Source organism: Panthera tigris, chromosome A3 (genome assembly GCF_018350195.1).
Source record: "Panthera tigris isolate Pti1 chromosome A3, P.tigris_Pti1_mat1.1, whole genome shotgun sequence".
Classification (NCBI taxonomy): Eukaryota; Metazoa; Chordata; class Mammalia; order Carnivora; family Felidae; genus Panthera; species Panthera tigris.
The window spans coordinates 343,997-358,868 of NC_056662.1; the positions used below are offsets into that span (position 1 = coordinate 343,997).

The window sequence follows — 14,872 nt, forward strand, 5'->3', positions numbered from 1 at the left end:
GGAGTGGAGAAGGTGGCGCCTGCCTCACGTGGGTCACAGCCCCAGATGCATCCGCTGGTGACGGCAGCCCCAGGGAGGCTCACCTTTGCGAAGAACCCGCTTCTTGGCGCGAATGTCTGTTTCCAGCTCCGCTGCTCTGATGTAAATCCTGACAGACTGAGGGAGGTGACGGACAGCTTGGGCCACCACAGCTTTGGCCGTGTCCCCAGGCTGCAGCCTGGCTGCTTCTAGCCAGACATCTTCACTCTGTGAGGCAAAACAAAACAACAGAAATGTCCGTGCAGGCAGTAAGCTGAGGCAGAGCAGCAGGCGACCCCGAAAGCCTCGGGAACAGGAGGGGCTGGGCTCATCAGACCCATGGCCCCAGGTTTTACAATCAAACCTAAGTCCGTCAGCTTGGCCTCAAACACGCCTGCACCGGGGGCCCCGTAATGCCAACGCTTGGGAATGTCGCTACAGCACCTCTGTGTCCAAGTCAGGGAAACACACAACACTACGAGAGACAAACAGTCTGCCCTTTGGGATGATGAGTCAATCGACAGACGAAATGGAGACGTATCAGCATGTGGCTGTGGGATTGCCTGGGAAGTTCTAATTTATGCCTGATGTCCTGTGTTAAGGGTTCAGAGAGGGTATCTTTCACTGCCAAGGGCACCCCATCTGCACAATAAATGTATGGTGCATTAGAGGGTCTCAAAGGACTTTTTAAAGCTTGTCTAGTCTCCCCACCTTTCAAAAAAGTACTGGACTAGTCTCCTAAGAGTGAGAATTAATCTTTATGTCTCTTATATTAGGTGGAGTGGAAAAGCTGACCAATTTAGCTGTCTGGTTAAGGTTATCCTGCCATTAAACTAACCGTAGATGAGCCTTAAACTCTAAGTGAAAATAAGCAGGAAAAAGCCCTTTCACACTTTTTGCCTCCTCCCCCTGGCCTGTCCAGCTGTGTGGAGTCTCGACACCAAGAGGCAGGCAGGTTCATTCTACCTCAAGTCTACCTCTCACAGACGCCCCGTGTGCTACAGACACTGAGGGTCCCTCCGCGGCTGGCATCGTGCAGCCTTCCAGGAAAACCCTAACCCGAGCCTTACCTTGGGGCACATCTCCGTCCCCTTCATAATGAGGTTTCGTGCTACTTGCAGCTTCCCGGTGACTTCTTCCAGGCGGGCGGATGCAATCCAGGCTGGTGGGTGGTGAGGGTTTGTCTCCCGCACAGACTTGAGGAGCAGCCGTGCCTTCTTGATGTCACTGCAAGGGTCGGAAGGCACACGGGGTCAGGCCACCACATTGCCGAGGGGATGCCCAGGCCCAGAACGAAGACGCCAGTGCAGGAACTGTCAAATCTGATGTCCCAAGGGGCAAAACCCGCTCAAAGCTCTGACCAGCACCCTTCTGAGACGGCTGCGGAGCACCCGTGCAAACAGGCTGTAAGACCTCTCCAGGCGCCAGGCAGGCACTGAGCTCGAGGGTCCTCGTGTGGGACACAGTTAGCAAGGTGCCTTCTAGTTCAGCATGCCCACCAATTTTGAATATTATTTGTAACATATTTCATATCCACAACATACGTAACCGTACAGATAAAAATCAACCTATTTCACCACACGTTTTTTAGAATGTCCATGTCCTATTTTGGCTGCATACTTTTCAAATAAAATCCAAAACACTCTAGGCAACCTGAGTCCCACTCCTTCCCACCAGTTCCACAGAGCACTCACTTGATGTCCCCTCCGTGGGTCGGAATCATGGAGTTTAAATCCGTCAGATAGCCTTTGGGGTCAACCACAGTCTGCCCACTCACTGAGTCAGACACCTGCAAGGCAGGACAAGTCAAACAGGAACTGGAGGGGAGTCAAAGACGCCAAAACAAAGTACCCAGAAGCCCCAGGACCCCTCCCACAATCCTGACCACCAGTGAATACGGACACTATAAAGGTAGAAAAACAACACTAACTCAAAACAACAGTTTGTGATGATCACACACATATATATAAAACAGAGTTATTAAAAAAAAAAAAAAATCATAAAAGCCCCAGGGGGAAAAAATCTAGCTAAACATAAGGTCTACCTATGAATGAGTAAAACCTAGAAATTATAAAGTAAAAAGATTATTTCAATAACTTTCTTTAAATTAGCAAATAGCAGTTCATTATACAATTCTCTCTGTGAACCTTAAAATTACCATGATAAACAGTAACAACAACAACAACAACAAAAAAAAGAAATGTGGACAGAGGGTCCTAAGTGAATTCAGCAAGACAAGAGAAAGAGGAAAGTGGTCTAGACTGGAATGGAAAAGATAAGGCTCTGTTTGCAGATGACTGTGTATGTAGAAAATCCAAAGAATCAACATAAAAATTCCCAGACTTAATAAGCAATTATAGCAAGGGTATAGGATACAAGGTTGCATACAAAAGTCAATCACTTTCCCATATATCAGCAGTGAACAAAAGGAATCTGAAATTAAAAACAAAGTATCGGGTGCCTGGGTGGCTCAGTCTATTAAGCTTCTGACTTTGGCTCTCATGGTTCCTGAGCTCCAGCGCTGCTTGGGGTGAGCACGAGCCTCGCTTCAGGTGAGCCCCACTTCTCTCTCTTTCTCTCTGCCCCTCACTCACTTGTGCCCTCTCTCTCTCTCTCTCTCAAAAAAAAAAAAAAATGCTAAAAATAATTTTTTTTAATTCCAAAAAAAAAAAAAAACCAAAAAAGTATCATCTACTCTCCATGTTCCTGAAAAAAAGACTTAATATCATTAAGATATCAGTTCTTCCCACCTTGATCTATAGATTCAATGCAATCCCAATCAAAATCCCAACCAGTTATTCCATGAGTATCAACACATTGATTCTAATGCTTATGTAGAAAGACAAAGGCCTGCAGTGGCCAACACAATATTGAAGCAGAAGAAAGAGGTCAGAGGGCTGATACTACCCAACTTTCAGACTCACTGCAAAGCCACAGTAACCAAGACAGTGTGTACTGTCGAAAAAATGGACAAATGGATCAGTGGTAGAGAACAGGGCCCAGGGGGCTAGTTCAGTCCGTAGAGCATGGCACTCTTGATCTCAGGGTTGTTGAGTTCAAGCCACATGTCGGGTGTGGAGCTTACTTTGGGGCGGGGGTGGGGGGCGAGCACAGAGCCCAGAAATACAGTCAACTGATCTTTGACAGAGGAGCAAAGGCAACATAATGGAGCAAGAACAGTCTCCTCAACAAATGGCACTAAACCCACTGGACATCCACATGCAAAGAAATGAATCTAGACACAGACTCTATACCCCTCACGAAAATTAATTCAAAATGGAATACAAACCTAAATATAAAACACGAAACTATAAAACTCTTACATGGTAGCATAGGAGAAAATGTAGATGATCTGGGGTTTGGTGAGGACTTTTTAGACACAACACCAAAGGCACCATCCATGAAAGCACTGATAAATTAGACTTCATTATATTAAAAAATTTCTGTCTGTGAAAGGCATTGTCTGGCACAAAAACAGACACTCAGATCAATGGAACAGAATAGAGAACCCAGAAATGGACCCACAAACGTATGGCCAACTGATCTTTGGCAAAGCAGGAAAGAATATCCAACGGAATAAAGACAGTCTCTTCAGCAAGTGGTGCTGGGAAAACTGGACAGCGACATGCAGAAGAATGAACCTGGACCATTTTCTTACACCAGACACAAAAATAAACTCAAAATGGATGAAAGACCCAAACGTAAGACAGGAAGCCATCAAAATCCTCGAGGAGAAAGCAGGCAAAAACCTCTTTGATCTTGGCTGCAGCAACTTCTTACTCAACACGTCTCTGGAGGCAAGGGAAACAAAAGCAAAAATGAACTACTGGGACCTCATCAAAATAAAAAGCTTCTGCACAGCGAAGGAAACAATCAGTAAAACTAAACGGCAACCGAAGGAATGGGAGAAGATATTTGCAAATGACATATCAGATAAAGAGTTAGTATCCAAAATCTATAAAGAACTTATCAAACTCAACACCCAAAACACAAATAATCCAGTGGAGAAATGGGCAAAAGACATGAACAGACACTTCTCCAAAGAAGACATCCAGATGGCCAATGGACACATGAGAAGATGCTCAACGTCATTTATCATCAGGGAAATACAAATCAAAACCGCAATGAGATACCACCTCACCCCTGTCAGAATGACTAACATTAACAACTCAGGCAACAACAGATGTTGGTGAGGATGCGGAGAAAGGGGATCTCTCTTGCACTGCTGGTGGGAATGCAAGCTGGTGCAGCCACTCTAGAAAACAGTGTGGTGGTTCCTCAAAAAATAAAAAACAGAACTACCCTACGACCCAGCAATTGCACTGCTAGGTATTTATCCAAGGGATGCAGCTGTGCTATTTTGAAGGGACAATGCACCCTAATGTTTATAGCAGCACTATTGACAACAGCCCAAGTATGGAAAGAGCCCAAATGTCCATCAATGGATGAATGGATAAAGCCATGGTGTATATATGCAATGGAGTATTACTCAGCAATCAAAAAGAATGAAACCTTGCCATTCGCAACTACGTGGATAGAACTGGAGGGTATTATGCTAAGCGAAATCAGTCAGAGAAAGACAAAAATCGTATGACTTCACTCACATGAGGACTTTAAGAGAAAAAACAGATGAACATAAGGGAGGAAAACAAAAATAATATAGAAACAGGGAGGGGGACAAAACAGAAGAGACTCACAAATATGGAGAACAAACTGAGGGTTACTGGAGGGGGTGTGGGAGGGGGGATGGGCTAAATGGGTCAGGGGCACTAAGGAATCTACTCCTGAAATCATTGTTGCACTAGATGCTAACTAACTTGGATGTAAATTTTAAAAATAAATTTAATAAAAAGGCATTGTCAAGGGAATAAAAAAACAAGCCGCAGACTGGGAACAAATACTCAAAAAGACAAATCTGATAAAGGACGTGTATCCAAAACATAGAAAGAGCAATTGAAACTCAATAGTCTGAAAAGAATCCAATTAAAAACTGGGCCAAAGACCCTAACAGACCCTTCACCAAAGATACACAGATGACAAATATAAATATGAAAAGATGCTCCACATCATATGTCACCAGAGAAATGCAAATGAAAACAAGATACTGCTACACACCTCTTAGAACGAGCAATTTCCAGAACACTGACACCACACGCCGGTGAGGGTGTGGGGCGGCGGGAGCTCTCATTCGTTGCCGGCGGGCATGCCAAACGGTGCAGCCACTTTGGGAGACAGTTCGTTGGTCTCTTACAAAACTAAACATATTCTTACCATATAATCCAATAGTCACAGTCTTTGGTATTTACCCAGAGTTAAAAAATTACACGTGCACACACACAAAACTGCACACGAACGTTTACAGCAGCTTTATTCAAAACTGCCAAAACTGGGACGCCTGGGTGGCTCAGTCAGTTAAGCGGCCGACTTCGGCTCAGGTCATGATCTCGCAGTCCGTGAGTTCTAGCCCCGCGTCGGGCTCTGTGCTGACAGCTCAGAGCCTGGAGCCTGCTTCAGATTCTGTGTCTCCCTCTCTCTGACCCTCCCCTGTTCATGCTGTGTCTCTCCCTGTCTCAAAAATAAACGTTGAAAAAAAATAAAACAAAAAAAACAAACAAAACAAAACAAAAAAAACTGCCAAAACTTAGACGCAATCAAGATGTCCTTCAGTAGATGATGGATAAAATAGGTCCAGAAAACGAGCAGTGCTCAGTGACAGAAAGAAATGAGCTGTGAAGCCATGAAAGGACATAAAGAAGCACACTTGAAATTAATGTAACATTGTGTGTCAGCCACACTTAAATTAAAAGCATTTTTTAAAAAGAAATAGCCACTAAGCATGCAAAAAGATGCCAAATCTTATTACAATTAAAGCTAACGTGAGGGGTGCCTGGGTCGCTTGGTGGCTCAGTCGGTGCGATGCCCGACACTGGCTCAGGTCATGACCTCACATGAGTCAAGCCCCACATCAAGCTTGCTGCTGTCAGCGTAGAGCCCGCTTCAGATCTTCTGTCCCCCTCCCTCTGCCCCTCCCCCGCTTGTACTCTCACTCCCAAAAATAAACAAAACATCAAAAAAATGTTTTTAAGCTAATGTGAATTTAAAAAAAATAACAGAAAGGACACGGAAGAAATTTAAATGCGTGTTACTAACTGAAAGAAGCCAATCTGAGAAAGCTACACACTGAATGGTTCCAACCATATGGCATTCTGGAAAAGGCAGAACTATGAAGACAGTAAAAAGTTCAGTGATTGCTACAGGTGGAGAGGCAGGGAGGAATGAGCTGGCAGAGCTTATCAGGGGAATTTTTAAATCTCTTAAAAGGCAGTGAACCTCTTTTTAGTGATATAATAACTGACCCTTGAACAACATGGCTGAATTACATGGGTCTACAAGGATTTTCTTCAATACAGGATAATACTGTAAATGTATTTTCTCTTACGACTTTCTAAATAATGTTTTTTCTTGAGCTCCCTTTATCGTGAGGATACAGTTCATGATACATACAATGTAGAAAATAGGCGTTAATCAACAGTTAGTGATCAGTAAGGCTTCCAGTCAACAACAGGCTTTAGCAGTTAAGTTTCTGGGGAGTAAAAAGTTACACACGGATTTCCAATTGAGCAGGGAGTCACTGCCTCTAACCCTTGCGTTGTTCAAGAGTCAACTATGCAATGGTGGATACACGTTATTATACATTTGTCCGAATCCATAAAACGCACAACACCAAGAGTGAACCCTAATACCAACTACAGGTTTGGATGATGATTTGTAAATGCAGGTTCATTAACTTTAAAGACTGGCCCGCTCAGATGGGAATGCTGGCAATAGAAGAGGCTACGCACGTGTGGCGGCAGAGGGTATATGGGAAATCTGTCTTTTTCTCGCAACTCCGGTGTGAAATCTAAAACTGCTCTTGAAAAAAAACGGGCAGCTCGTCCTCGGTGCTGTCGCTCCCCGGCATCATGGCCGCCTTCAGACCTCAGGTGAAGCACAGCACCGTCAGAAAGGGAACCAAGAAGTTCATCCAGCACCAGTCAGACCCATATGTCAAATTAAACTCAACTGGCAGAAACCCAGAGGCACGGAAAATAGAGTGCACGGAAGGTTCAAGGGCCAGATCCTGATGGCCAGCACCGGTTACAGGAGCAACAAGAAAACAAAGCACACGCTCCCCAGTGGCTTCCGGAAGTTCCTCGTCCACGATGTCAAGGAGCTTGAAGCCTTGCTGATGTGCAACAGGTCTTACTATGCAGAGACCGCTCACAGGGTCCCTCCAGGAACCACAAAACCACTGTGGAAAGCGCAGCCCCGCCGGCCATGAGACTCACCAATCTCAAGCCAGGCTGTGCAGCAAACAAAATGAACAGACAGGTTATGTGCACGTTGTATTTGTGTCAATAAAACCATAACACCAAAAAAATGGGTAAAGGACTTGAGTAGACTTTTCTCCAAGGAAAAGACATGAGAAGACATTTCTCCACATGGAAAGACACTCAACGTTCATCAGGGAAACACAAATGAAAACCACAGCGACGAGACAGTACTCCACACCTGTTACGACGGCTATTACCAGGATATCCGAAAATATCAAACGTCCAGGATGGGGAGAAACTGCAACCCTTAGGCAGAGCTGCTCAAAGAAGTAAACAAAGAGTCACCACATGATCCACCAACCCACTTCTGGGTTTACACCCAAAGGAACTCGGAAGCAGGGACTCAAACCGCTACCTGCACACCCGTGTCCGCAGCAGCACGGGTCACAATGGCCGAAAGGTGGAAGCGACCCACGCGTCTGTCGAAAGAACAGACAAGATGGGATCTATACATACACACGACGGAGTGTTTTTCAGCTTGAAAAAGAAAAGAGGTACCGACACACGCCACAGTTGGGATGAGCCTTGAGAACGTCACTCTAATGGAAATAAAGCCAGTCACAAAAGGACAGATGCTGTGCGAATCCACTCACGTGAGGGTACGTGCAAGAGTCAAGTCAAATTCGTAGAGACAGAAAGAAAAGAAGTTAATAGGGGCTGGAGGCGGAAACTGGGAAATTAGCATCGATGCGGACAGAGCTTCAGTTTGGGAAGATGAAGAAGTTCTGGAGTCGGGCGGCAGTGACAGTCACGTAACAACATGAACGCACTCAACACCACTGTCTGTACACTTAAGTATGGGGGCGCCTGGGGGGCTCAGTCGGTTCAGCGTCCGACTTCGGCTCGGGTCATGATCTCACAGTTTGTGGGTTCGAGTCCCACCTCGGGCTCTGTGCTGACGGCTCGGAGCCTGGAGCCTGCTTCGGATTCTGCGCCTCCCTCTCTCTCTGCCCCTCCCCTGCTCACTCTGTCTCTCTCTCCTTCAAAAATAAACATTAAGAGAAATCATTAAAATGGTAGGTTTTATCACATATATTTTACCACAAAAAAGTTACCATAAAGGATTTTTAAGAAATTACTCTGCATTCCATAAAAAACCCTAGAAGAGAAACAACTCCTGAAGACGCACACAACAGGGATGATGACTTACGTCAGAGCAGTGTCGAGACAAGAGGGAAACGGACAAAGCAGGCGCCAGAAGCAGCGCTGACGGCACTGCTGGGACAGGAGACGCGCGGGAGAAGATGCCGCCACGCCACCGGCAAGAACGGAAGCGAGACGGAGGCTGGCTGGCCGCAGGGGGTTTGCCTCTCCAGTCGGAGTCGGAGACGGAGACGGTGACCACAGAGGCGATGCGTGCCCCGCCCCCAGCCGGCGCAGCCAGCCTCTGCTCACAAAAGCTCTGCCTCTGCTGTGTGTGCCGGAGAGACGGCTTAGCACTTAGGTGAAAAAAACCCGCAAGTCCATTTTAAAGATACACACACAAGCTCACCAAAGCGTGGTTTGTAACAGCAAAAAAATAATAATAATAATGAAACCCCACAAAGTCCCTCAAAGATTCAATCACGATACCCATAAACAGTGAACTACTTCCCAATTTATGAAGTATAGAGTAGGTACACATCCAGGAACATAAAAACGTGTAATTTTTTAGATCTGTAAGCTGATTTGTATTGTAAAATACTTGCTCACCGGGAAAAGCTCAAGTACAGTAAAAGTTCCCTGAAAACCTGAAAGTTTCTCGCTGCATCAAACAGTCACGGTTGAGATGTTCACTACACTGTTTTGCCACTTCTAGTCACAGCCCACGTCATCCACTGGTGGTGTGAGGGTGTAGGCCCGGACGCCTCCCAAGAATGTGCAGGTGCTTCCGTGTGAGGCTGCACCATGGAAGGTCATACATGCAACACAGGCAGTCGAGCACGTGAGGGTTCTTCCCACATCGTGCATTCTTGTGAATTTACAGTCCTTTCTATCATGCAAAAGTTTATCGTTGGTACGTCATCAAATTGGAAATCTTTCTCTTCGTGGTTTCCGATGTGCATGTCGTAATTAGAAAGGTTTTTGCACCTCACCTGGGTTTTCTAGAGCACTGACAAATTTACTCAAGCGCAGGCAGAAAATATGCACATTTAACTTTTTTTATTGAAGCAGAATTACCATACGAAGTATAACAGGTGTATAATGCTGAGTCGACAACTCCATACGTCACCCGGGGCTCACCACGATGCGGTCACCCACCGTACAACGCTGCCTCGACTTTCCTGACGATTCCCTACGCTGTACTTTTCATCACGGTGACTTGTTTTACAATAGGAGGTTTGTACCTCTTAAGCTCCATTTATCTATTTCACCTACCCTCCCTCCTCCCTCTGGCGACCACCAGTTTGTTCTCTGTATCGAAGAGTCCATTTTTTGGTTGGTTGTTTTTTCAATTCCACGTATAAATGAGATCATCTGGCATTTGTCTTTTTCTGTCTGACTTACTGCTTTTAGCACAGTATCTTCTGAGCCCACCCACGTTGCTGTAAATGACCAGCTCTCCCTCTTTAGTACGGCTGAGTGATACTCCACTGCGGATGTACACCCACACTTAATTTCTGCATAAAGGTGGAAGGACCGAGCCGCACTGACAGAGAGCGCGCAGCTTGACATGAGTGCCTTCGTTCGGTCTGTCAGGCAGCCCTCTGTCACCTGCGACCACCCTCAGCTCCCCGAGAGGGAACAGGAGCGCCGCGCGGCCCCGGCCTCTGCCGCTGACCGCACCACACCTGTGCATGCCCTGTAGGCAGACGCACAGGCCGCCTGGACGCAGGGTCCTGCCAGGACACTACATCGTCACAGGTCTGCGTATCCTGTGACAAAGCACTTCAAAATATGCACTTTTCACTAACATATGTTAGTTTGACCATCAGAAAGCAATTTCTACATCGTAGGAAGATGCCACGCGACACAGACTCACCTGGCTCAGCCTCATGTCCATCAAAGTATTCCTCGCTTGGCCGATCTTCCTCATGTCCAGCTCACCTGTGCCAGGTGTCATCAATCCAGGTGTCATTCCACCTGGGTATGGGGTGTTCAGTCCACCTGGATAGGGTGTGTTAAGACCTCCAAATTGCTGGGGGAGGAGGGGGAGAGGACAAAAAACACTGGGTTGCATTTTCACGCACAAGAATCCCATCACCCTGAAATCTTTCCAGGGGAGCCTGATACACATGCAGCTGTACAGACTCAGCCACAGTTCAGCTTCTGAACCACAGAAGCACTTACTCTAACACCACCCATGGCTCCCACTACTGATCTCTCTAACGAGGCTAAAGACCTAGTCGCCTTCTTTTCAGATGCTCACAGTTTGTCGAGGATCCACTGAAGTATGGTTCTCTCCAGTCTGTAAATGTTTGGCGAAGAAACTGTCGGGAACGGGAGTCAGCTTCTCATAGCGCGGGTTCCGCTGGCGTTTGTTTCTGGCATCACCAACCTCGGGAATGCTCAGCCACTCTTCTTCTGTGACTTCTGCCAACTTCCTCTGGAGACATTCGACCCCCGAAAAACGTGAATTCTCTGGTAGACTTTCATGTGCACATGAAAAACTATGTTCTCCCTGACCCCTGGTCCCCAAATCATCATGGTTTAGAAAGAATTTTGATGCAGAGATTATCTACTTCACTCAGAAAATTCAATGTCTTGGATCTACTCTATTTCACTCAAATGTAAATTGTTCTGTCAAAGCCCAGAGGACTGTGTGGAGAACCTTATGCACAAACAGAATTAAAGTTACTAAGAAAATAAGCTCACAAGTCCCATTTTTTTCAGCAGAGGGAGAAAGAACTTTTTCTTTGCACACATATACATAAAATTAAACACTAAAGCAGGGACCTTCTCCTATCACATGAATTTAATAAAGAGCAAGCTGGGGCACCTGGGTGGCTCAGTCAGTTGCACACTCAACTCTCGATTTTGGCTCAGGTCACGATCCCATGGTTATGGGATGGAGCCCCGTGTCGGACTCCTCACTGAGCACAGAGCCTGCTTAGGATTTTCTCTCCCCCTTTCTCTCCCCCTCGCCTGCTCATGCTCACTCGCACTCTTTCAAAATAAATAAGTAAATATTTAAAAAGATAAAAAATTAAAAAAGAGCAAAGTTAGTAAAGTCTCATCAATCCTACCCCATTCTCTGCTGGGTAACTTAGATGCATGAGAAAGTGCACGCCATCCATCCACTTACTTTCAGATCTGAGAATTGTTGTTGGATTTTGGGCCGTTCCATTCGGTACTTCTCAATTTCTTCTTTCTCTCTTTGCTCCCTAGGAAGTAAAATGTGTGCATCCATTAGAAATACTCGACATCAGGGCACCTGGGTGGCTCAGTTGGTTAAGCATCCTACTCTTGATTTCAGCTCAGGTCATGATCCCAGGATCATGAGATTGAGGCCTGCATAAGGCTCTGTGCTGGGTATGGAGTCTGATTAAGATTCTCTCTCTCCCTCTCCCTCTGCCCCTTCCCCCACGTTCGCACATGCACACTCTCTCTCAAAAAAAGAGAAATACTGGACGTCAATTCTGAAACGAAATCATTTTATTATTCTTCATTAAGTCACCAAAAGAATGATTATACACACTCAGCAGCTAAATCAAATATACTTTAAAGTATCAATGGATACGTCCATAATTATATTGACTCAATTATTTACCAAATGAAAACAGGCAGAAATTCACTAAAATAAAAGTAAGTTGGGGGTGCCTGGATGATTCGGTTAAGCATCCAACTCTTGATTTCAGCTCAGGTCATGATCCCATGCGTGGCTCATGAGATCCAACCCCACGTCAGGCTTTGCACTGACAGCACAAAGCCTGCTTAGGATTCTCTCTCTCTCTCTCTCTCTCTCTCTCTCTCTCACTGTCCCTCCCCCATGAGCTCAAGTGCACATGCTCTCTCCCCGCTCTCTCAAAATAAATAAACTTAAAAAAAAGGGGCAGGGGGCAGGTTATCTTACCCTGATAAAAATACTTGCATTTGAATATGAGTGCATTTACACCCTTAAAATCCTACAAAATCCCAAAGGTAGATCCATCCTATGAAAACCGAACCACTGTCCTGGTTGCTCACCTGACTCTCAGCCTGGCACTGCTTCCCTCCCTTCCGAGCAGTCAGTGCACCTCTAAAGACAGCTTTCTGCTCCATGTGCCAGAACTAATGGGCTGTCTCATCAATCCATGCAACTGGCCTTCAGGGACAGAGAGCTACCGGGTTCTGGTGGTCTAGGACCAGGTCTAGGCACTGAGAAGAAATCTACGGGTTACTGTAACAAAGCATCGACCAAGTTAAACAAGAGTTAATGGGACCCACGTAACTAATACTTCCTAACATTGAGATTTACGTTTTCTTCATAAGGTAAAGAGGAAAACACCAGGCACGGGAATGTGCTATGACAAATGACGCGCTTGGAAAAGACGAGCACCTCCCCATAAGCTGGAGACGGTTAGTCCTCATGGCTCCTAATGAGAAGCAACACACATAGGGGAGAAGCTGCCCCTATCAGCTCTTCTGGTCAAACTCGTTTTACCTGATTTTAATGCAGCCTCAGGATCCAATTCCCACTCCACAGGGAATACTGTGAGCAGGTTAAGGACACCCGAGGAGATGGGCAGCCACTCCATAACTCACGCCCTGCCACCAAACAACTGATCTCTTCAAAAAGCCAATGGCACAAAAACTTTAAAAAGGCAGGGTAAAGGGACAGACTTAAGAGACAGGAAATGAGGAGTGGTTTTGATTGTATCTTGGTTTGGAAAAGAGCAGTTCTACTATGTTCTGGAGACCAGCAGAAAAATATGCAGGTGCCTGGGTGGCTCAGTTAGTTAAGCGTCCGACTTCAGCTCAGCTCAAGATCTCACAGTTGTTGAGTTTGAGCCCCGTGTCAGGCTCTGTGCTTGCGGACAGCTTGGAGCCTGGAGCCTGCTTCGGATTCTGTGTCCCTCCCTCTCTCTGCCCCTCCCCTGCTCACACTCTTGTCTCTATCAAAAATAAATAAACACTGGGGCGCCTGGGTGGCTCAGTCGGTTGAGCATCTGACTTTAGCTCAGGTAATGGTCTCGCAATTTGTGGGTTTGAGCCCCGCATCGGGCTCTGTGCTAACAAACAGCTCAGAGCCTGCAGCCTGCTTCAGATTCTGTCTGTCTGTCTGTCTCTCTCCCCCCCCCCCGCTCTTCTGCTCATGCTCTCCCTCTGACTCTCAAAAATGAATAAATGTTAAAAATAATAAGTAAATGAATAAACATTAAAAAACTTTTTTCTTAAGAAAATACAGATATGGACTGGCTGTCAGGTAGTCATTGGAATAAAGCTTTAGGGTTCATGCTGCTGGGGCAATAAAGGTGCTGCACCAGTGCAGAGGATAAACTGACCCTGACACGACCCAGCAAAGACCACCAGCAGATGTGGGAGAAGCGGATGTACAAGCTGTGTAGCCAGGGCTGAGACTACATGAGGGCATCCGGTCAGCTGCACTGTCCCACTGGTTTGTATCGTAAAAAGTACTCCTTTTAAGTTTTAAAAGTCAAGCATTTTTCCGAAACCACTTAATGAGATGACTTTCTACACGTATCCATGTCCCCCAGTTTTTTAAGTGAATTCTAGAAGACTGAAATTCAACCTTCTTTAATGTGCAAAACCACACATACTTAATTACTAGAGGTATACAAAATAATGCACGTCTATGTAATAACAAATAACAAGCGTTACAAAAAGCCCTGAGCAACTGTATTTCGCCCTTCCAAAATGAAAACTCTACACACATTATGGGAAGTTACTAAACTGCATGTGTAAGAAGCAAGGTTAACTACCACTTTCTGGACTTATGACTAAATATAACCCTTTTATCTATACTTGGTCTCACTGTCCCAATATTCTATAATGAAAACACATTCTTTCAGTAGTAAAAAAAAAATTACAGCTTTTTTTTTTTTTTTTTAACATTTATTTTTTTTGAGACAGAGAGAGACAGAGCATGAACGGGGGAGGATCAGAGAGAGGGAGACACAGAATCTGAAACAGGCTTCAGGCTCTGAGCTGTCAGCACAGAGCCCGATGCGGGGCTTGAACTCACGGACCGCGAGATCATGACCTGAGCTGAAGTCGGCCGCTTAACCGACTGAGCCACCCAGGCGCCCCACAGCTTTCTTATTTGTAACTTGTTTCATTTTTAAAATTTGTTTTACAAATCATAAAAAACTTATAAAACAATATAACTTATTATGGTTTAAAAGATTATGCGTTCACTTTGTTTTAATTTCCCCAGAAACAAGGTCGGGGAATTCAGAAAGCTGCCATATCAAATGGAGACTGAAGTAACATCAACGAACAGATTTGCTAAACCAAAGTTCAGGGCAAGACACCCACCTGAGAACCCACAGAGAAACCACACCTTCTCTTGAACAGGCCCCCAAGGACAGAGTGCACCTGCTCCCTCCAGGCTCACCGTC

General features: G+C 45.6%; 1 protein-coding gene across 1 annotated transcript in view; it reads right to left on the reverse strand.

Moving 5' to 3' along the window:
- The window catches only part of PRPF6 (pre-mRNA processing factor 6), a 47,153-nt gene that overhangs the window by 27,544 nt on the left and 4,737 nt on the right, over window positions 1–14,872 (reverse strand). The window contains exons 4-9 of the mRNA XM_042979875.1: window positions 11,617–11,695; window positions 10,741–10,917; window positions 10,354–10,509; window positions 1,713–1,807; window positions 1,089–1,245; window positions 84–246 (exon numbers count right to left, since the gene is read on the reverse strand). Coding sequence (XP_042835809.1) covers window positions 84–246; window positions 1,089–1,245; window positions 1,713–1,807; window positions 10,354–10,509; window positions 10,741–10,917; window positions 11,617–11,695 — 827 coding nt within the window. The remainder of the gene's footprint in view (window positions 1–83; window positions 247–1,088; window positions 1,246–1,712; window positions 1,808–10,353; window positions 10,510–10,740; window positions 10,918–11,616; window positions 11,696–14,872) is intronic.